Raw genomic sequence first — 22068 nt, 5'->3', positions numbered from 1 at the left:
TCAATCATTCGCAAGAAACCCTGGGATGGCAAACTACTAGCACATCACAGGTATTTCTGGATCATCGGGAGAATACCGCTACCAGGCATAGCCTACCTCCACCTCCACAAAACCTCGGGAAAGCAAGCAATGGCGGCACCCGCACGAAAATGCAAAAGTATCAATCAAGCCACAAAGAATCCCACTAGGGCTAAAGATCAAAACTCCCCATATCATTGCTACGCTACATGGTACCAGCGAGGGTAAGATCTAACATGCTGCCATCATGTCGTCTCGAGAGATTCTCGGCCCCGAGCCCCCTTCAAGGGTCACCAGCAGAATCCCCGCTTTCACCCGGTGCGGCATTCTCTTCGGTCCCAGGTTGCGTCCAATCTAAAGCAGATGCCCTGCCAATGTAGTTGAGGCCGTATTTGACCTCTACGATTGAGACCATAGGCTGCCTCCATTGGGGAGCCGCAGTCTGCTGCTCAGCGAAGTCGACCTCTACCTGTTCAAAATACGAATACCAGGAGTCCCAGTGATCTTGGCTGTGCTTTGCGCTCTCAAAATGAATATCCCCTACGTGGCGAAAGTAGCCTTTGGAAATCCGCCCCATTGCCTCCTCCTCTTGATAGCTCAGCCATACCTCTTCCTCTTCAAGATCCTCTGAAGCTCCTCTTCCCGGGACATCTCCAGAGATCCAGGTAGTCCCCTCGTCGTCTTGATCATCCTCGTCTTCCTCGTCATCTTCAGCATCAAGACGGTCCATTACCTCGTTTGGTTCTCCACTTGGCGTAAGAGGGAACTGGCCGTCGAAATCGATTTCTTCCCAGTCACTCTCGTCATAATAGTCTCCACCATCTTCCATTAACACCAGACTAAGATGAGAAAGGCCCCCCATTTTCCGTAGCACTGCCCCGGGGCCATCCAACAAACTGGGGAACAATTCGTGTACCTGCTTTAGACCCATATAAACATCGTTTGTTAAAGCCACCCGCTTGATCCTCCCCACGTAGTCCGAGTCCATGAAAACGCTTCTGGGTTTCCGCAAAGTGAAGACCGGATCACTGATAAAAATTGTATCTTCCTCCAAATCTACCCATGTTTCCAGCATTCTCGTGTATGGCTTCAATGCCTCCTGCCGTGCTTCTCTGCAGACGGGTATGATCTTGGGAAGACCACCACAAGCGTCAGGATAGGACCGCCACTCTTCTGCCTCAGGGTTGTAAGCTATCTGGATGACGCGGGGGCGACTCGGTGCTGCAAACGCCCATATCTGACAGCGAATTTCAACAGGGAGGCATGAAAACTTGGTAAATACGGGTAGAATTATAGAGGCAGACGAGGAGGGTGAAGCCATGATTTCAAGTTTCCCATGGCCGAGAGTTGGTGTCGGTTGCTAGAGTCGAGTATGAGAGTGAGGCGAGAAATTTCGACGTCAAAAAAAGAATGGCGCTAAAATCGCCAAGGCGCTACTAGTAACTGTTCGGCCGCAGCACCCGCTTCGACTTTGAACGACATTTGAGAATCGAGTTCACATCACGGAAAGCCTGAGTAGATAATCGCTCTTGGATCTTGGATTCGGGATTCGTACTTCATTGCTCTCAGTCTTTTCTTTCCAGTTTGTCATTGCTCTCTAATCGGTCTGTTGCGCATCCAGAAACTCTCCAGAAACTCCTCCTCGACCATCCACCAAGAAGCGGCCGCCCGCAGCGCCCACTCGATCGGGCCATGTCTCTCCAGTACGGAGGCCTGAATCCAAATACTTCCAACCATGGAAATCAAGAATACCAAGTTCCAAAGGCAAATCAAGCATGCATGTCATGCCGGAAACAAAAGCGTAAATGCAACAAAGCTCTGCCAGCATGCTCTCTTTGCGAGCGTATGCAGCGAATATGCGACTACAGCGACAACCCGCCTACCCCTACTAATGATGACTTCGACGCTTTGCGAATGAAGGTTATGCAGCTCGAGGCCACTTTAAATGGAAGAAATGCCCTCATGGGCCAGCCTAGTCCTTATGCTGCCCCATCTCCTGCTACCATGGCACCCCCGGACGGTCTTGGTCATCAGGTTCCCGCGTACAGTTCTCCTCACGATATCCCATGGCAAGGTGTACAAAATAGATTTCCTGCTATTGCTTTCCTTGATAGTGAGACTTTCAAGTACGGAGGGTATGTGAAAAGTCAGTCTTTGTTACAAGAATATAATAGCTAATGAAGATAGCATTGCTGTCCCTACGCCAAGTGTCGAAATACCAGGAGTAAGTCCACCTACCACCCCTCGAAGTTTCGACTTCAAAGGGCTGACTTGTGTAGGATGTTATCCAAATCCTAAGAGATGGTACCGAAATCCAGGAAATCATTACGACCTACTTCAACTCTGTCCACAAATGGATGCCCATTGTCTCACAAAAGCGCCTGACTCAAAACTTGGCAAATCCTTTGTGGGAAGCCGGGCCAGATCTAGCTCTTCTCTTCCTCTGCATGAAGCTCATCATATCTAGACCACAAGATGGCATTGAATGCTCTCATAACCCCATCTACACCTCTGCTAAGCGATTCGTTGCCTTGATGGAAGCGACGGGCACCACATCTCTCCTTGTGCTTCAAGCCAATCTCCTAGTCACCTGGTTCGAGTACGGTCAGGCCATTTATCCGGCGGCTTCGATGTCTGCTGGATGGTGCATGAGGTATGGGAATATGCTTGGTATCAATGGCAGCAACGAGGCTGCTCAATTGCTCGGACAGCCGGTAAGCTTGCTCCCTCTACACTGGGAAACAAGTACTTACTTCGTTCTAGGGTAGCTGGGCCGAGCAAGAAGAGCGCAGACGAACCTGGTGGGGAGTCCTCTTAGCTGATAGGTAAGCTCTGGTACACATTCCGAATGTCGATTTGCTTATATTCTACAGAATTGTGTCTATCGGCAGCCAATCATACATCATCAACAGCCAAGAGCCCTTAGCCAACGACCCTCTGCCAGCTCACGACTATGCCTGGGTAGGTGCACCACCCACCCAAATCCTCTTCACCTCTAACCCTTCTCCAGGAAAACGGCGAGATGTCAGCCTCCATCGTCCGCACAGTTAACACACCCATCTCCGAGTCCGTCGCCCCCTTCCCCCGCCTCTGCCAGGCCTCTATCATGATGGGCCGCGTCCTCGCCCACCTCTACAGCAGCTCCCACCTCGAAGAGAAGCTCCGCCTCCTCCACGCCTCAAACCTCCACGCGGACATCTCCAACCTCATTCGCATCATCACCGACGAATCAGCCAGCACAAAAGACTACCTCGGTCTCTGCGCCCCGCTCGCTCTCGCCTACAGCACGCTCTGCCTTCTCTGCGACAAATACTCCTGCCAGACCTCAAGCACCTCTGTACCAATCACGAGCTCGGAAGGAGCAGCTATGCAGACGCAGGCGGCAGAGACACTGCGCAGTGTATCTGCCAGCATCGTGGAATTCGCGCAGCAGCTTGATGGCGCGACACCCGAGACGGCAGATCTGGATATGGTCAGCCCGATCATCATGGATGCGATGTACTCTTCAGCGGCGAACTATGCGTGGATGGTGAGAGAGAGTGGCGACGAGGGGTGCCAAATGGCCTTGGATTCAATGAGGGATTCCTTGCGGCGATTGGGGATTAGGTGGCGATGTGCAGCCGAGTACTTGCGAATCCTGGAGGGCAAGGAGTTCATGTATGCGGTCGGTACCGCGGCTTCTTGAGAGGATTGGGCGGGGTAGTCTGGATGGGTAATCTGGGTTTTATGTCGCCGTTTGGTCTTGGGAGTTGGGATCTCGCAGCAGCAGGCGGCTGTAGCCATGTGCGTACATGGAGACTCGAGTGTCTTCTTCGATCTGTCTTGTTGATACTTCACTGTATACCCAAGCTCCTTCAGATACAACCGCTTTCTACGAATCAGAGAAATTCTGTATACTTCACCTCCCTACCTCCCTTTATGATTCGAAGACTCCTCCAACGCCGTGCCAATCAGTCTGTAGATGTCCCGAAACACCTGGCCTCGAGCAGCTCCTCATTCATCGGCCTTATGCGGCGCATACGTCAACCAATTTTCCGTATCCTTTTACGTCTTCGCCTCATACCTCTCTCTCTCTACGGTCCTTTAAATTGTCCCAATCTAGTACTGCTGCTAGTATGCCGCACGTTTCTCGCCACGTTCATATGAGCTCCCGAATTTGCTCCTCAAATCAACCGCTTGTAGACGAGTAGGAACGACCACCCACCACAGACACTATGCAAAAGAAGTAGAAGAACGGACGAAAAGACGAACAGTCTTCGCGGCCAAATATCCGTATCAGGTAAGGAACTTCCCTCCGTGCTCCGTCCCGTAGATGACAGCGCATCGGTAAAAACCGGTTTGTAATCAACCAGAGAGCCGGCTCGGATCGAAACGGAAACGTCGGACTTGTTGAGCTACCGGAACTACTTCGGACGCTGTGTTGTGTTGCAAGAGCGTACTTCGCGGATGTCAGTAGCTGTTCAGACGACGCATTATTAGATGCGTCATGGAAGCCCGCTTCGACGACCGACTTGAATCAAATTTACTGCAGACAAGACTAAAGGGATGTTTGATGTTGGGATGGCTCGCTAGAGCCTTTAGGCGCACATATAACTCAATCCAGCTGCGACCTGTATACCATTTCGAGAGTTCTATGAGATCATCTTTGCCTAAAGACCTATGAGTGAACCCGGGTAGATTGACATCATCAACTGAAAAGCCAGTCCGCTATTTCCCATCCGGTGCCGGGTATAGCGGCCAGTCGAACGCAACGCTTGAGGGTTGTGAGTGGGATGGCAGCTGTTTTGGTGGAGCTCTAGGCCGTTTGTGTAACACTCGCCTCACCCAATCGAAATTGACTACAGCTTACCTAGGTAGATGTAGGGCACGCTGTCGAGGTGGATGAAGACTATTGCATCAATCCTGGGTCATGGGAAGCCTGTCTAATATTCTGTGCCGTCTATGTATTGGTACAAGTCGGGAAATCCATCCTCGGATCCTTATCTAGAACTTGTAGACTTGGTCCTTTTTGTAACCCAATTGCTCGAGGATGCTGCCATCAAGCTCGCCCTGGTCCGAAGGAGACTTCTTGACGCCAGAGATAGCCTTGTACATAGGAGGTGGACCGCATACAAAGATCTTGATGTTCTCTTCTTTTGGCTCAGGAAGAACAGTCTTCAAGAGCTCCTTGGTGATGTATCCACTTCCACCAGTCCATCCCTTTGCGGGCTTATCCAAAACATAGAAGGCTCGGAATCGCTGGGGGTAGGTGTTCTCCAGTTCTGCCAACTCCTTCTTCAACAAGATGTCCTCCTCGGTAACATTGGCAAAGACAAGTGTGACCTTGGTCTTGTCGTCTGGGTTGTTGAAGATAGCGCGGGCAACCTGGTACATGGGTGTAATCCCAGTTCCTCCGGCGATAAGTGCTACGTGAGAGTGCTTGTTTGGGGTCCATGCGTATTTCGGGATTGGACCCTTGAAGTCGAGTCTTTGTCCCGGGACCATATCGTGCATGTGCCCAGACATTACTCCACCGGGGTATTTCTTCACCAAGAGATCCAGGAATCCGAGATCACCTCCACCAAGTCAGCAATTGGTACTTACAGCCGGCAAGAGGAACATACCCTCATCGTTTACTGGGGTATAAGGTCTAATGGCGGGCTTCTCCATCTCCGGGCCCTTGTATTTGGTAAGGAGGGCGGACGCAACGGCCAGTCCGCTTACTTGGTCTTCCTCGGGCAGGGCGAATCGGAACTTCTTGGTGTTGTGGTTGATGTTCTCAACACTGTCCAACTTCAAGCTGATGAAGCCTTGATCTCCTCCCGTGAACGCAGACTTTGCAGTTGCTCCGTCCACCTTCGCCTTTGCAGCAGCGACAGCGCCTTTGGCCTTGGCTTCGGCATCTTTCGCCGCATCCTTCACTTGTGCCGCATTGTCTCCTTGATTATAGAAATAATATCCCCCTCCTGCCAAGAGGGCAGCGACACCAGCATACAGAAGGGTGTTGGATCCTCCGCTGGATGGTTCGGTGGCGTATCGACGAGTTTGCTGGGTGAGGAAGGCAGGTTAGCTAGGCTGACTCGACCGAAGGTTGAACGTTGATGCGCTGAGCTTTGGCTGTGAAGTACTCACCGTCTTCAGGGGCTGAGCCGCTCTGAAAGCTTGTCTTGCAAACATGATGGATATCTGGGTGGGTATCTGGGTATCTGGGTATCGGGAAAACTTCAATTGATTAATTTGTTTGGGAGGAGCTGTAAGATGGTGAAAATTCACCTGGGATGACGTCGGCACACCAGCCCGAGCTCCAGCCAGCTTACTTAATTAAGTGCCTACCTAGTCTTATGTAATAAAGTATTTTTGTTAGCGTGGGTCACCCACGCTAATACCTAGGTAATGCCCGAAAATCGAAAAACACTGTATAAATACAGTTAAATACAGTAAGTATTCAATTGACGAGCCACTCCCTTCGGATTATGCTACTTGCTCAGTGTATCACGATATCCTTGGATATTCCAAGCTTCCCAAAGAATGACATCGTCCCAACGATCCTTTAGCTCATCTTCTGATTCATAGCATTTGGCCTCAATGTCTTTCTTGAGTCTACATCAAATCTACTTTACAATTTACTTCCTTACTCATTTCGACTTTGCTTTGTTATGTCGGGCTTTATATCGCCCGCGATCTTTAAGTGCTTCAGCCACCTTGCGAGCATGTCATGTTTCATCGTTTATCAATTGCGCATTCGATTCAATCTGCGTCGCCTTCTTTGCCCAGCACATCTTCGCCATGAACAAGATTTCTAAATTATAGAGTCCGGTTGGATATTGCTCTCGAGTTGAGAGTTTGGCCTCTGATAAAAAATATTGCTGGGAAGAAGCAAAAGCTATAGAGAAATTCTCTACACAAGCTGGATTCGTCGAACAAGGTCGAGAGTTGAAAAAGACCATTTGGGAAAAGCGAGAGTATGAATAAATTGGATGTCGCAAGCTTTGGCAGCTGTCTAGAATTAAAATGACCTCGAAACCAGCTACGTGCTGTTCCGGGTCGAGCTTCAAGAAAACTCTGCGGCTACTGGAACACAGCGAGTATCGGAGAGACCGAATAAAGGCGCTAGATCATGGACGAATTTTGAAGACACAAACCTGCCGATGCAGTGCTCTGAGGTGGTCTCGGTTCGCACGAGCCATGTTATCCCCTTGAATTAGCGAGTATTCAAAGGCTCTTTGTTGTCTTGAGACAACCGACCCAAGGATAGCTAAACTACCATGATATCAATGCTGAGTATACAAGTATATGAGATTCGCTACAGAAGCCGGTCTTCATCATCATTCTCGGTCTCATCCATCTTCTCTTTAGCATCAGTCTTCCCTTCCTTTCCTACCTTTCTTCTCCTATTGACTTCGTCATCAGCGCCGGTCGCTTTTTCCTATCACTTAGTCGTCTTCAATCGCTTTAATCTTGCAACACACTTATCGACTCTATACTCAGCTCCACACCACCAGATCCATCCCTCTCCATCCCTCCACAACCATGTCCTCCTCACCCTGCCTTCTCATCCCCGCCACCTCTCCCAAGCGGAACCCGATGATCCGCAGCCACACGTGGATCCCCCTCGCGCACACCCCGCTCGAGATCCGCACGCGCCTCACGACAAACAAAACCTCCTTCGTCGACCGCTCCATCGACCGCTTCCACCACCGCTCCTTCCAGAACCTCCCGCTCCGCGCCGGCAGCAGCAGTCCACACCACAGCTCCTCCCCCTCCGAGCCGCTGCTACGGGAGTACTTCCACGCCTTCAACGCCCTGTTCTTCTTCAACGCCCTATCACCCACCTTCTGCACCTTCGTCGTCATGGGCCGCAACTGCGAGCAGTGGCGGCGCGAGTTCGCGTCGGGCGGGCCGCAGCGGCGCGGTGCGACGCTGAAGCGGGCCCAGCCGGGCCTGCGCTGGCGGGCGCAGGTCGAAGTCGGCATCGTGGTGTTCGAGCCGGTGGACGCGCGCATCGGGGCCGCGGAGAAGCTGAGGCGCTGTCTGGGTGCCATGTCGGCGGAGATGGTGCGGGCTTTCTTGGGTATCTACGCGTGCGCGTGTGAGCGCTGCGGTGCGCGGGATGGGGCGGCTGCGGAGGAGGCCTGGGGGGTAGTGGCGGTGTGGATGGAGGGATTTGCGAGGGAGAGGTTGGGCTTGGAGCTGGATGTTGTGGGGGATTGTGGGCTGGTGGTTGAGAGGGAGTGGTTTTGTGCTTTTTGAGACGCCGTGGTGGTGGTGGTTAATGCATGCAAAAAAGAGCCTGTTGCTGTTGGGAGCGAGTGCAGCAGGGCTGCGGGAGTGGAACATATACATACATACATACATACATATAATTTCTAATAGTATCATCTGCTATCTACATCTATAAATATAAGATGCTAATTCATAATCGAGTCTAAACAGATAGGTAAGTCATTCAACCCCCGAAAAATCCCGCACCATGACATCTCCCTACTTCATCTAAATCCTATCCATCCGCTCCTCCCGAGAAGATCCAACTGCTCTAGAAATCAAGACAGAGATTCCATTTCCTCCCACATTTCAAATTCAACACCGCAATCTATAACACCAGAATCGCCCGCCGTCTAGTATAATAACTCAAAAGACCAATAAAACCTCTGCGTCCTAAGTGGCAGGATGGGATTTTACACAGACGCATCTCCCTCCCTCCCTCCCCCTCTCGCTCTCTCTCTTTAGATGAAATGCCACTACCTAGTTTTAGCGGCCTGTATCTTCACGAATGCCAGTCGATTCTCATAGTATACGGAGTGTGAGGAACCCTAGTACCGATATTCCAAAGCCCCTCGAGCTCTGCTCTGTTCTTGAATATGCCTAGTCTACTCCTTATGGCTGGCTTCCTCGCCACTCAAGAAGCCACTCCTACTCCCCAACGCCCTCGTCCGAGTCCAACACGTGGAAGACACCTGGTCGTGTGGCACTGGATAGGGAGAAGGAACGAGTACGCAGTCCTAGCGATTCCAAGATGGAGTAGTGTTTTCTTTCACCTCATTAATTTGTATATATATAGAATCGCTTGAAATCCATAAACAGAAGAGAGAGAGAAGAAATACAGTGGTATATTATAGCCTTGCTTCCCGCTCTCGCGATTTCCAGCACACACCAAGCGGATCCTGACAGCCCCAAACTCTCACTCATCCTAGGACGCCTTATCCTCAATGGCCCTCGCCGACTTCTCCTCATTCGCCACAATCGGCGTCTCGCTTCCCCCTTCCTTGCCCACAACATAGGTAGCCTCGGGGCGGTGGAACCTCGAAGGGTGTTGCTTGCCCGTAGTATCGAGCCAGATGGACCTGGCCGTGAACCAGAGGTCCTGACGTCCCTCCCAGACAGGGAATACACCCACGCACATCAGGGAGCCGATGAGCCAGATGATGCCCACAATAACCCACCCGGAGAAGAACTTCTCGCTGAACACGTACCCCGTCCCGTACATCGGCATCGGCCACAGGATCAACAACGCCAGTGTGAGGACTACGGTCATGGTCTTGGCGATTTTGGAGGCGCGCAGGAGCTTGTTTTGCTCGATGGCCATTTCGGATGCGGAGATGTTGGTTTGGCCAGGCACGAGCTCGAGGTCGATGTGTGCTTCGGCGGCCATGTCGTGGTCATCGCCTTTGCGGATGGCGGCCATGGAGGCCCAGTCGTACTTTTCAAGACCGAAGATCAAGGTGAAGAGCGGGGTAAAGATGAGGGGCGAGAGAAGTGCCGTTACGTTACCAGCTAGCATGGGATTGTTGGAGCCAGTGCTGATTTGGTTGTTAGTATAAATCTTCCCGAGCATCTTTACGATCTCAGAGATCCCGAGCTCGCTTCGGTAATGGGTTGGAAAATGCACCAGGATGTACGTACCAGTCGACATCAAGCTTTCCGCAGGTCTTGGAGGCAGTCACCAACCAAGCGATGAGAGCGCAAGCAAGACCGCAAGGAGGCGTTAACGTGGCGGCCCATTTATTGTGTCCTGCCCACATCAGCGTAAGAGTGGAGGGAATGACGGCTGACGAGATTATGACACCCATCATCAAATATAGGTATCCCATCGAAATGCCAGCGTAGTGCACTAGTACTCTTCAGCTTGAATTTGAAAATAGAAGAAGGAAATCTTTACAGCCAACCGAGAAAGACGCTATGAATAAGCCGAATCCAATGACCATCGAGTGAGACATGTATATCAATTTCTTTCCGCTTGCGCCAGGGTTGAAGTATGTCTGGTAGATGTCGTATGTGAAGATGGACGAAACGGCGATGAGCTCAGCAGAAGACGCGGAGGTAACGGCCATAAAAACAATCAGCAGCGTGCACACTGCCCCACTTTGACCGAGCAGGGCAACAGCAGCATACGGCAAGACGAGACCAGCAGAAATATCGGCGTCATCCATACGGTTTGGGTATGTTGGAAAAGCCGGGTTTCCCTCGAGAGCGAGACCAGCGAGACCCATAGTAGTTGCACAGAGCCATGGGATAGCGAACCAGGAAAGTCCACCCATGATGTACCCGGGAAGAGCGTGCACTGGAGACGCCGCAATGGCTTTATTATAGTACCCGTTGTCAAGGAAGACAGTTCCGAAGTTACCAACAATGTTGATTACGAAGAAGATGGCTCCTTCTTTTGATCTCATAGTGAGATAACTGCCCCTTGCGTTGCCCTCGACGGGATGCTCGGCAGCTGCTTTGACAAGGAGGTCGAAGACGGCCTTTGGGGAACCAAGAACGTCGCTGGTGGCATAGGTTGTGAATGCAAAAATCAAGATGATGATCAGGAGGATGAAAGTATGGACCCTGTATCAGATGATCAGACGATTTCTTCAAGCATTTGAGCTCAAGGATGCGTTACCAATCAGTGAGAAAAGTAGCCTTGATACCACCAAACATAGTGTACATCACAACACCAAGTGGCAGCAAAAAGCATGCTGCGGCTGTCGGCATTCCAGTCAAGGAAGACACCACTGCAGAGCCTCCAGTCAACAGCATTGCCGTAACCAGAATGTTGGTCATGAGTCCAAAGATAATGAAGACGCAATGAGCTGGTGTTCCATATCTCGCTCTAATGACTTCCAAGAAGGTATGAGCATTTGGTGCCCTCCTCTTCAATTCAATGGCAATAGTCGCAAAGAGCAGAATTTGGACGGTAGCTCCACTGGCATACCAGAATGGGCCAGAAACACCATATCGGTAAGCAACGCCTGAGGATTGGAGGAGTGTAGCTGCCCAGGTCCACGAGGACACAACCGCGGAGGCGACTAGACCTGACTTCACCGTCCTTCCAGCGGTGCTGAACATTTCGGAGGTCTGAAGCTCATGGTTGTATCGTTTGAGGATCCAGGTAACGAGGATCTGGGCTTCTTTAGCGTTTGGATACAGACCTGGCATGAAGCTTGGGGCGAAGCTTTAGAAAGATGCTTATGTCAGAGAGAAGCTTACCATGCCAAACGCAAACACGGCTCCAAGACCAAGGACAATTCCATATCCCCAGCCGGCGTTCAATGGGGGCGCAATCGACATTTTGGTGATGTCGTGGGGGAGCTCTTCTATCGAGGTTGCTACAGCTTCCGGATGATGTGAGACTGTGTGTGATGCGAGGAGGACAGGCTAATATATGTGCCAACCCAGCAAATTTGAAAAGTGGGAGCACAAGACACAGAAGACGAAGAGAGATGAAGGAAGAATTTCTATCAAATATTAACTATCCAGGTTAGATGATGGATTGGCCCCTGAATCGAGAGACCTCGCGCTATCCCCAAGCAGGATCGAGCTGTAAAGTCAATGTCAGATATATCAGAGGAATCGCATCTTCATGTATCAGGCTCTCAGCTGATCTGCACTTGTGTCTGCTGTCGAGACTCACGATAAGGAATACTCCATGATGGCCGTGGTAAGCGAGAGAGTGACGATCTTGTGATAAACGGGCATTTTCAGTGCATGTGGCATTTCTCATTGGATAGGTTGAGGTTGATAAGAAAAGAAGTCCCGATAAGAATGGATCTATCCTGTCGATACAGTAGAAGAGGGCTCGGCGAGTCTTTTCAGTGGCTTTGCGAGGCTTACCTGGGATAAGAGTACAAAGAAAGTGGGATGGATACGAAGTATGCTTGGTTGCGTTGCTTTTCGTTGCAGTGTGCATTTTCGTGATCACGTGGGAGGAAGCTATTCCCATGTCTCGATAGCCTTTTCCCACAATATCTTGTCTTTGGATTCTCGGTCTATAATAGCAATGTCTGCAATATCTGGAGGATACAGAAAAAGCTTCATTATCCTTGACTCACATGATATGTACGGTATACCCCTGACTCGCTTAACCGCTCCTTTCCTATCCACCTTCGCGACGAACAGAATCTTCGTGACTGCACAGATACCGATGCGCCTGTCAGCCTCGCCAATTAAATTTTCAACTGTATTTCAACAGAGTATCTCAAGAAGACGACGACCAGGAAGACGGTTGCATAGCACCATGGCAGCCGAGTTCCCGCCACAGAGGGTGAAGGCGATCGTTGCGGACGTGGCGGCACTGTTGAAGGAAAGGAAGGAGACTGTTAGTGTCGCTGAAACGGTGAGTGTTCTCTCTCTCTCTCTCTCTTTCTCTCCTTTCAGTTTCCGGGCAGATCTGGACTTGGGGTGCAGGGACTGTGACGGGATTGATTTGGGCTACGGACTGGCATCAGAGAGTCCGTTGAGGAGCTTGAGGAGGGGGGTTGAGCATATAGAGACGAGAGCCGCCCCAGAAGTCCACATTGATACAATACGCTGACAAGATCCACAGGCCGCAGGCGGATTGATCTCGGCCTCTATCCTCAGCACCCCCGGCGCCAGCGGCGTCTATAGAGGAGGTCTGACCGTGAGGAATTTCCCAGCTCCCCCCTCAAATACTCTCAGGACTTGACTGAATTGTTCACTGCCCAGCTGTACACTTTGGAGCCACGGATAGCCTTTGGTATGCTGCAGCCATCCACACACAGACTCTCTCTCCATCCGTATCTAGCCAGCTGATCGAGTAAGCCGGTTGGACCCAAGAGGACATCCAAAACTACAGAGGCCCTACAACAGACATCGTATCCGGCCTCGCATTCAACGTAAGAAGCAAACTCGGGAGCACGTACACGATCTGTGAGAGCGGAACGGCAGGGCCAACGGGTGGCAACACGCCGAACAGAACGCCGTGAGTAGTCGACCCCCTCTGTTCACTTTGCAACTGGGAAAAGAGCCAGAAGTGTGAAAATTAGAGCCAATGTTGATATGTGCCGGTATCGTATCCAGTGGCTACGTAGCTCTCGCTGTTGCGACCGAGCGCGGGGTCTACAAGCGCGAGCTCTCGACGGGACTGGGTGGTGACCGGGAGGGGAACATGGTGCAATTTGCGATTGAGGCAGTGGGCTTCCTGAAGGATGTCATCAAGGGAGATGCGAAGCTGTAGAGTTGGCATGCGAATTGCCATCTTCAACGACTTCGTTCGGTGGTGTACGTACGTACGTACGTCTTGCCTGGCGTGGCTGCTGAGATGCTTGCAGGTACGTAATAGCACATCAACAGTTGAGCAGTACCTAGACTTGTATCATTGCGAATCTCTCCTGTGCTTGGAGGCAGTGCGCTTTCAAAGTGGTGGCAAGTAAGACCAGCCAGCTGCCGCGTGGTCCTTCAAGTCACATGACTCTCCGTCTCGGAATCGTGCCGCAAGTTCCAAAATGACGGTGGTAATTAACAAGGGGGAAAATAAAAAGACAAGTAAACACCACTTCAATAAATAATAAAAGCAGGAAAATATGTTTCATCATAAAGGGTTGGAAATTTGAATCCCTTCATTATCCACCACCACCACCAGCAGCGCACACCATCTCCCAGCCTCCTCACAGCCATACTCCAACCAAAAAAATAAAAAAGAGGAAGCGAGGGTCTGTTTTTGTTTCCCGCCCATCCATCCATCTAGGTATCCACCTGCCCTTGTGCACCCGTGGTGGCGGTAGCGGTACGCGGCGAGGGGGCTGGCGCAAGCGAGGGATAGAAACATGAAAAAAGATGCAAAGGGAAAAGGGGGGGCGGGCTGTGTTTTGAAAATATCGCTCTCGCCCTTTATTAACAAACCACTTCGTAAACTTTTACGTTATTTTAATGCAAATTGCGAGGCGCCTTACTTGGGTACTTCTGGAGAAAGGGTCGCTAGCTGGCTAGGTAGCGAGGTGGGTAGCGAGGTGGAGAGGTTGGGGGAGGGGAGGGGAGGGGAGGGGTTGGACGGGCTCCTTCCAGACGTGGCGTGCCACGTGATTGGCCTGGTGGAGCTGGAGAGGTCGTACCCTTGGCGGGATGAAGTGAGATGGACGATGGAGGATGGAGAGGAGGGGAGAGGGCTTTGGGTGTGAGTATCACTGAAATGGTTGATTGACATTGAGGATACGAGGAAGGGAAATGGAAGGGAAGGAAGGTAGATTAGATTAGACTAGATTATATTTAAATAGTTCGTGTGTGTGTGATCATGACATTCGTTCATTAGAGAAGCGAATTAGTGACTAGCTATGAGGGTAGAAATGACCAGCGTACTGGGTTATCATGCTCCAAACCAAAAAAAAAAAAAATACAACACACTGAAAGTTAGATTTCCCCAAGCCCACACTCCCTTTGATACTTTTTCCCCTTCAAAAATACTCCCCCTTGAAAAACACTCTCGCATCTCCCAGAAACTATCCATCCGAAAGATCCTATATGACTCCGTCGAAGCCAACCAACTCCGTCATTATCCTAACTGCATTTCAAGAAGAGGAAATCCAAAAATACGAAAGGGGTATCGCTTTTCATTTCAGCTGCTCCATCTGCGAGTAGTCGAAATCATCGTGCGGCGCGTGGTCGTGCCAACCCTGCGCCTTGGGATCGTGATGGTTCGCCTGGACGTCAGGGATGTGGTGGTTCTCGACTGCTGGCACGACGACAACTTCATCGTAGGCGTCTTTCGAATCGTCGTACGTGCTTCTCTTCGCATCGTTACGGTGGCCTTCGATCCACGGCAACAGCTTCTGCTCAACGCTCTGCTCGATGTAGTTCACACTGCTCTTCGCCGGGCTGATTCCCACCTGTTCCGGCCAGTTCTTCTCCGGACTCCCGTTCTCGTCTGGCGGGACCCATGTCTTGCCATCAAGAGGCAGGTCAGGCCACGCTTGGCTCTTTGCTTCGTGGGCGTCCCAGCTGAGTGCGGGCGTCGTGCTGGGAACGGTGTAGTTAGCCAGTGCCCATGTTGGGTCGGCGTCGAAGGACTCGGTGCCTGGCAATTGCCAGCTTTGAGGAGTGGGCTCAAAGTCGGCGAGGTTGACGTGCGAGTTGCTGAGGAAGTTGTCGATATTGTGGTCGACTAACGTGGTTTCGCTGTCAATTGTGTTGGTGTTGGAATGGAAACTGAGGTTCTCGCTAGGCAGATCATAGGACGGAGCGCCATAGGCGTAATTGGGCGTATTGAAGGAGGATTGCAGACCGGCTGTGTGAGGCGGTGTTTGCAAGCCTTGCGTCACAAAGGGGTCAAGCAGATTTGGGTGCTGGAGGTGCAAGGAGGTATCGGACCAGCTGTTGAAATTATCGCTCATGCTGGCTTGGATTTGGTGGCTCATACGGGGGGAGGGTGACATGACGGTTCTGCGAGCCGGGGTGTTGACGTCGAGATAGCGGAATGTTGTGCCGATGTTCTGGGGGCTGGTGGCCTGGCGGAAGGTCCAAAGGATGATTGCACGGCGCACCCACCCAGTGTGCGGTCCTGCTGAGGATTGGACCTCTTGGTACATTGTTATTTGATCAACGAAGTCGCGAGCGGGTCGACACTGACCCATGCCATCGTTGAATGAATGTTGCTGTCTCTCCTCGTACCTAGATTGGATGGTTTGGAGACAGGAGAATGCTTGGGCCCAAGGGCTTGCGGGAAACGGTATTTTGATCTGTGTCTCGTCATCGTTCACAGATGTCATTTCGACGAGGAATGGCTGTGCCTCCATGGGTGGATCGGAAATCTGGTCGCGGTAAAGCTCGCGTGGTTTGTTGAGAGTTGTAACGGTTCTCCACTCGGTGTCGCTCTGCATCCCAGGTACCGAAAGCACTGTGCGGCTGCATAGCTCAGACCCTTGGGCCGGCTGGCTCGTGAGCAGATTCAATGCAGCCTCCATGTGGATGATATCACAGTTCAGCTCGCCAGAGGCGTACAGCTGCTGCAAGACCGGAAACTTTTGGCGCCAGTTTGTGAGCGCTTCAAGATTGCTCCGTATCCTCTCCCCCATGAGTGAAGTGAATTTGTGTGCAACCAAGCCACATTCGTAGAGGTCCTGTTCGTGTTCGTGGACCTCTCGGTTGCGGTCATCGACCGTAAGCGATGAAGATGTCATGAGAAGCCAAAAGAGGATCGGTTTTATGGGAGACTGGAATGCTGGCTGACTTTGATGTTGCTCGTAGTAAGAATGTTTCGTCCTAGGTAGACGACCGGCTGCGAGAGCTTGTAGGCAAGGGTCGTTCTTGTAGGAATCTTCGAATCCGTTTTTTGCAGCAGGAGGTGGAGGAAAGAGCCGATCGTCTGCTAGGGTCAGCAATGCTTATACCATTCATATGAGGAGCCTTACATGCTGGGTGGTCTTTCAAGAAAGCCTTGAGTACTTGAATATGACTTGAAACTTGTTTTCGGGTCCTCCTCATTGATTCATCAGGTTTGACCCCCGGAGGCAGGCTTTCTTTGTAGGCGATCCATATATACTCTGTGATCAACTCATTTCGACCATGAGGCTTGCTTTGGTAGGAGAATTTCCTGCGGCCCATCACAGGTATGTTCATGAGTGCTGCAACTGCAGTAAGCACAGCGAATATCAGATGGGATGAGGGGACCTACCATCAAGGAACGCGACCTCGAGCTCTGGAGGCCATTTTGATTCCTCACTGTTGCCTTCACGCTCTTGTCGAGCACGATAAGCTTGGTATTGGGGAGACTCAATGATGGGGTTCCGACTAAGCCTCAAGTGCCGCTGTCGACGTGTGCTTTGACGTCGAAGCTCCAACGTGTTGCCTACAGATTGTCGAGGAGGCTGGGAGGGGACGGTGGGGATAGAGTACATGGGCCTCTCCACTCGAGGCTGGTGTCCTTTGCTATCATTGTAGAGTATGGAAGCCAGATTGTGAGGCTGGGCGTTCCCAGCGGAGTTTGCAAGAGGCTCTCGGGCTCTTGAAAATCCACTGAGGTCTTCCAGTGGAAGTGTATAGCTGGAAGGTAAGATATGTCGACGAGATTCCATCGAACAAGTAAAGCTGTAGCTAAGAATGTTTCGCCTCACTCAAGCACTTCCCAAAAGCTTCTGCAATGTCGTCACTGAGGCATTCACACGCATTCGTAACTTCGTAAGGCTGTGGGTGCAAAAAGCTTCTGTTGGCTGGAGAAGAATAAGGATTGCAGTAAAAAATGTTTGGAGGAATGGCAGAGGAAATTTTCGCAAGTGAGAAAAGCGAAAGAATGTCAACAGGTGACTTGAGAATGAAGAGCGGATCCAAGCTTTTAAGAGGGTGCTCGGTTCGAGGTTGAGCTGGGTACGTTTGAAAGGACCTTTGAAAAGTTTGCATGCAGGGTAACTCCATGGGATTGGATCAACTGGAGAAAGAAACAGCTAGAAGTGTGTCTATTCGCGAGAGCCCCATTAGGAGAGACAAGGTCAGGCTTTCCCAACTACAGGAGTGGTCAAGTTCGAATCCTCGAAGCAAGGACGCCCGCATGCGGAGGTAAACATTGTATTCGCGAATCGTTCCTGAGGTGAAATGGAGGAATGCTTCATCTTAGACGGATATGTGTCCCCTTGAGACGGGACTCCCGCTACACTACTAGCCAGTCAGACACTGGAATGCCCGGGCAGATGAGATAGCAGCGAGAAATAATGCCGGATAGAGACTAGTAACTTCTTTATTGCCTTTGAAAAAAAACGCTGAGGGAACAAGGGAAAATCACGCGGGGCTCAGACAGTCTTGCGTGTGACGTCCTTGGACTCATCGAATATCATGACTGCGGAGATTCAAAATGTGAAGGCATTTGCTGAAATAAAATAGGGATAAAACATTTGTAAAGGAGGTGTATTAATTGTCCTTGTGGAGGGATGTCATCGCAAAGTGGTTGTTAGTCGCAGCAAGGGGGTATATTGTGCTAAAGGCCAAGGAGGCGAAATATCGCCAAATACCTTCACCCCCTCATTCCATATCCTCATCCCCCTCGATATCGAATTTTTTTCGGTTTCGAGTACCTCCTGTGAGTTTGTGCGCGGCAACCTTGTTGACTTGTGCGCCGGTCCTCTTTTCCATCTTCGCAATTTCTTCTTCGGCATCGACAGCATCATCGGCTGCAAATTCTAGAACCAGGCGACGGCCCAGTAAATGGGTATCTTTCAGGGCCTCTAGTGCATTCTCCGCTTCCCGAGCCGTAATGAAGTTTGCAAAGGCAAATCCACGTGTGGAGTGGTCGAATTTCTTGGGAACACGTACCGAGCGAAGCTCGCCAAAGGCACCAAAGAGACCTCGCACATCCTGCTTGGTAGCCTGAAAGGGAAGGTTCTTGATAATAATCTTCGTCCGTTTGCCAGCATGCTTCTTGGCATTATCTTCCTTCCGGCGCTCTTCGGCTGCATCGACTCCCTTGTGTGACGCCTTGATCAGTAACTTGTGGTCTTCGAGAACATAGCCATTCATCGCGGTCAGAGCTGCTTGGGCCTGAGCTTTGCTTCGAAACTCCAGGAAGCCGAAACCCATACTGAGCACTTGGCCAGGCTTCCTCGGATCCGTCTTGGTCTTGACTCGAGCTGAAATAAAACCGTCCAGAGGCTTGAAGGCTTCCGTGAGGCGATCACTGGTGGTAGTGAAGTTAAGATTTCGCACAAACAAGGTTGACGTGTCGAGTGTCTCACTCTCCTTCTCAAGAAGATCAGACGCAGACAGCTTTTCCTTCCCTGACTTGGTTGCCATACTGTCAGCTGGCACGACGACCGCGTTGCTGCTTGGGTTTTTGAATAGGTTCTTAGGCGCTTTCTCGAGGAACAAGACCGAGTCCTGAACTTTGCGGTAGGCCAAGCTTGCAAATGCTGCTCGAGCTTTGGTAGGTTCAGAAAACTCAACGATCGCGATTGTACCGATGGGTGGCATCAAGACACGAAGCACCTGTCCAAAAGGCTCGAACATCTTTCTCAGCTCTTCAAGAGACGTGCCGTAGGGGAAATTTTTCACGAGAATAGCTGTATCGCCACGCTCTTGCCTCTTGAAAGCGTCCAAATCAACACCATTCTTTGCGAAGTAGGTTTTGGACTCTTGAATGGCTGATGTCTCTGCTATTGCTTGCTTGTATCCAGAATCTGCGGACGTTGGATCAAGCATCTCGGACTTGGATACGCCAAGGCGACTGGCAATGGCTTCATTGACTGCATCTTGGTTCATGAACAGAGAGTTCCAGTTGAAGGTGGATGTGGCCTCTGCCTTCTTCTTAATCTGCTTCTGCTTCTTCAACGGCAACTTGGCGACGGCGAACTCGTCCAGCTTGTTATCTCTCTTCGCAGAGGCAGGGAGGATGTGTAACAGCCTACCTTGGAAAGGCTCACCGTCAAGGGCATGGAAGGCTTCTGCAGCAGCGCTCGGATCCGAATACTGAACATACACATATCCTTTGCTCGTGCCTTTGGCATCGACTGGCAGATGTACCTATGATCGAATGTGTATCAGCACCGACCTCCCACTGATATCGACGGCACAAATGCGAAAGGAATAATTGTTCTCAGAAAACACGAAGCATCTACTAAAATTTTCGTCCAGCTCTCATCACATGCGTGTAGCATAAGCTGTCCCTATCTGGATATTCATCATGGAACGAGAGGGTAGAAAAATAAGGAAAATTATAGACATACCTCCTCCAGAGATCCGAACGGTGCGAAATGCTCTCTGAGATCATCCTCGGAGGCGGAGTAGGCTAGATTTCGCGCAAACAGTCGACCGGTAGCTTTGATGGCTTCGATGGTAGGGTCTAGCTCTTCCTTGTCCTCTTCGTCTTTCTGTTGCTCGGCCACGGGGTCTGCTAATTCAAGAGCTTCATCTGACCGTGTGTCAGCCACAAAGGCAGGTTCAGCTTTCTCATTTGGCACGGCCCCTGTTCCAGCAGTCCCAATCTCGTCGGGGTCCATCAGGTCCAAGAGTCTGTTCGTCCGACTCCGAAGCCAGTCATCGTTTGTTGCGTCTGGGGCATCCGTCGTCTTCGGCCCGTTCACATCCGTACTTTCAGGTGTGGCCTCGACGATCGGGGCAGGTATCTCGTTGGATAGCGGCGGACTCTTCTTTCTCGACTTCTTGGGCACAGGCTCATATTCGCCATCACTGTCCTTTTCAGGAATCTCCATAGCTTGCATCTTTGTGGGCGGCTCGTCGTCCTCTGTCTGGGCATTCCAGGTCCTGGGTTTCGAGGCCGGCTGCATGACATCTAGAAATTCCTGTAACTTGGGATCTGATTCGTCGACGACGTCTCTCTTCCTCTTGACTCCGTTACTGAACGAAGCATCAGCGGCTTCAGCGCACGCCTGTTTCCTGGCCGTGGCATCTTCTCGCCTCTGTTCGCGCTGTGCTTTCCTCGATGGCGGAAGGGTGGTATCGGCAATCTGGATTGTATATTAGATACGGACAGTAGCGTGGCACACACAAAGCACCTACCGGTCGAGCAATCTCTACCCCAATCTTGGACATACGTATGAATGTGCGATTGAAGTATTTGACGGCCTTCGCAGCCTCTTCTGGGCTCTTATATCCCACATATCCAATGCGGCGATTCGAGATCAGTTTGGCATCTGTGATAGTGGCAATAGCTCCAAAATGCTTCTTGAACTCGTTTTCAGTGATGGTCGGGGGCAGGCCCTTGATGAAGATGCGTGAGGAAGCCATGGTGGGTTGGCAATAACGAGCGGGGCAAAGCAAAAAAAGCCTTCTACACTGAGAGAGGCTGGAAATGATGAAAAAGGAAAAGCTGGGTGTCCCGGTGTTACTATAGTCCGAGACCACACCATCGGAATAATATGCGGCCGAACTGTCGAATTACTGTAGATGAGGGAAAGATCTCTCATCCTCAACCTTTTCTTTGCGGACCAATTAGGTCATAAGGTATGGATCGACCCAGCATATTTCACTTTGCAGCTGACTTATTGAAAGATGATCCTCTGATCGGCGGCAGCACGTGAATTAGCGCCGTTCAACTGAGTTGATTAGTCAAGTGCAAACAACCAAAGCTGGGTCGAGCAGCGGATATAAATAGAATGGTTCGGTGGAAATTGCTAAGAATAGGGTCTGAATCTCCATCAGCACGTGAAGAATTCGGCTCGCTTAATTGCTCAGAATAACATTGGCAAGAGTGTTTTAACTAACGTCAAAGGCACTCTCAGACGTGGTCAAGGCAAGCGGTACATCCTTTGGTAACTCTGGCGCCGTCAAGGCGACAGCGGGATATGTATACGACGCATGTTATATGATCTTTGTACGGAGGTACAGCGGTTATATTATGTACCTTGACTAGTGCAAGCGCGCGGGTCTTCTGCAAAACCTTTCTTAATCGAGTAATCGAGTAAAACCTCGCACGAAGGAAGCAATTTGTCCATGACTTTATTAGGTTAAATTTGGGCTTTGTACTTCTCTTGCACCCGCACGTACTAGACAAGATCCATAATATAACCGCTGTACCTCCGTAGATGCCGCCGACTTGAGAAAAGCAAGCGATCCGAGTTTAGATCTTCGATTCTAGGCCTATGATAAGGGTTCTCAGGCAAAGCAAGAGCCTTTGGTGCGGCAACTTCCTGGATGTTTACCAGCAAACTAAACGAGTTTTTCACGTCAACAATACCCAGTCTACGGGTGCTTAGGAAGCATCTAGAATCCGAAATCTCCAAAGCCCATCTCCCGTCCTGGTTATCACTTACAACCCCTAATTCATTCCAGAACGCCGAAAGCTACCTAGAGCTGACAGATGTGACGATGTCATGTCATGGTGTGGGCATTGGCACTATCATGGACCCAAAACTCAAA

General features: G+C 50.8%; 8 protein-coding genes across 8 annotated transcripts; 3 read left to right on the top strand and 5 right to left on the bottom strand.

The window, feature by feature from the left end:
- Window positions 1–301: 301 nt before the first annotated feature.
- Window positions 302–1339, bottom strand: L3040_007578 (uncharacterized protein; the record flags this gene model as incomplete). Its single annotated transcript, XM_007291216.1, has 1 exon — window positions 302–1339. One exon carries the CDS (start codon window positions 1337–1339, stop codon window positions 302–304), a length of 1038 nt encoding a protein of 345 aa, XP_007291278.1.
- A 414-nt stretch (window positions 1340–1753) lies between these two features.
- On the top strand, window positions 1754–3703 carry L3040_007577 (uncharacterized protein; the record flags this gene model as incomplete). The annotated part of the gene is made up of 7 exons (XM_066154909.1): window positions 1754–1819; window positions 1870–2153; window positions 2206–2242; window positions 2298–2732; window positions 2782–2843; window positions 2892–2979; window positions 3029–3703. The coding sequence occupies 7 exons, from the start codon at window positions 1754–1756 to the stop codon at window positions 3701–3703; spliced, it is 1647 nt and encodes a 548-aa protein (XP_066010793.1).
- Window positions 3704–5001: 1298 nt separating this feature from the next.
- Window positions 5002–6174, bottom strand: L3040_007576 (uncharacterized protein; the record flags this gene model as incomplete). Its single annotated transcript, XM_007291218.1, has 3 exons — window positions 5002–5573; window positions 5622–6045; window positions 6130–6174. The coding sequence occupies 3 exons, from the start codon at window positions 6172–6174 to the stop codon at window positions 5002–5004; spliced, it is 1041 nt and encodes a 346-aa protein (XP_007291280.1).
- Window positions 6175–7527: 1353 nt separating this feature from the next.
- On the top strand, window positions 7528–8247 carry L3040_007575 (uncharacterized protein; the record flags this gene model as incomplete). Its single annotated transcript, XM_007291219.1, has 1 exon — window positions 7528–8247. The coding sequence occupies one exon, from the start codon at window positions 7528–7530 to the stop codon at window positions 8245–8247; it is 720 nt and encodes a 239-aa protein (XP_007291281.1).
- Window positions 8248–9184: 937 nt separating this feature from the next.
- Window positions 9185–11547, bottom strand: L3040_007574 (uncharacterized protein; the record flags this gene model as incomplete). The annotated part of the gene is made up of 5 exons (XM_007291220.1): window positions 9185–9794; window positions 9898–10105; window positions 10154–10824; window positions 10880–11379; window positions 11467–11547. 5 exons carry the CDS (start codon window positions 11545–11547, stop codon window positions 9185–9187), a joined length of 2070 nt encoding a protein of 689 aa, XP_007291282.1.
- Window positions 11548–12493: 946 nt separating this feature from the next.
- Window positions 12494–13453, top strand: L3040_007573 (uncharacterized protein; the record flags this gene model as incomplete). Its single annotated transcript, XM_007291221.1, has 5 exons — window positions 12494–12592; window positions 12803–12877; window positions 12943–12973; window positions 13039–13198; window positions 13297–13453. 5 exons carry the CDS (start codon window positions 12494–12496, stop codon window positions 13451–13453), a joined length of 522 nt encoding a protein of 173 aa, XP_007291283.1.
- Window positions 13454–14822: 1369 nt separating this feature from the next.
- L3040_007572 (uncharacterized protein) lies at window positions 14823–17105 on the bottom strand (the record flags this gene model as incomplete). Its single annotated transcript, XM_007291222.2, has 3 exons — window positions 14823–16573; window positions 16620–16832; window positions 16883–17105. 3 exons carry the CDS (start codon window positions 17103–17105, stop codon window positions 14823–14825), a joined length of 2187 nt encoding a protein of 728 aa, XP_007291284.2.
- Window positions 17106–18219: 1114 nt separating this feature from the next.
- On the bottom strand, window positions 18220–20937 carry L3040_007571 (uncharacterized protein; the record flags this gene model as incomplete). Its single annotated transcript, XM_007291223.1, has 3 exons — window positions 18220–19713; window positions 19917–20657; window positions 20710–20937. 3 exons carry the CDS (start codon window positions 20935–20937, stop codon window positions 18220–18222), a joined length of 2463 nt encoding a protein of 820 aa, XP_007291285.1.
- Between the last annotated feature and the right edge of the window lie 1131 nt (window positions 20938–22068).

The sequence above is a fragment of the Drepanopeziza brunnea genome, assembly GCF_022702325.1.
Source record: "Drepanopeziza brunnea f. sp. 'multigermtubi' strain 214-2 chromosome Unknown ctg13, whole genome shotgun sequence".
In the NCBI taxonomy this organism is placed as follows: Eukaryota; Fungi; Ascomycota; class Leotiomycetes; order Helotiales; family Drepanopezizaceae; genus Drepanopeziza; species Drepanopeziza brunnea.
This window is presented reverse-complemented; position numbering and strand designations above follow the sequence as displayed.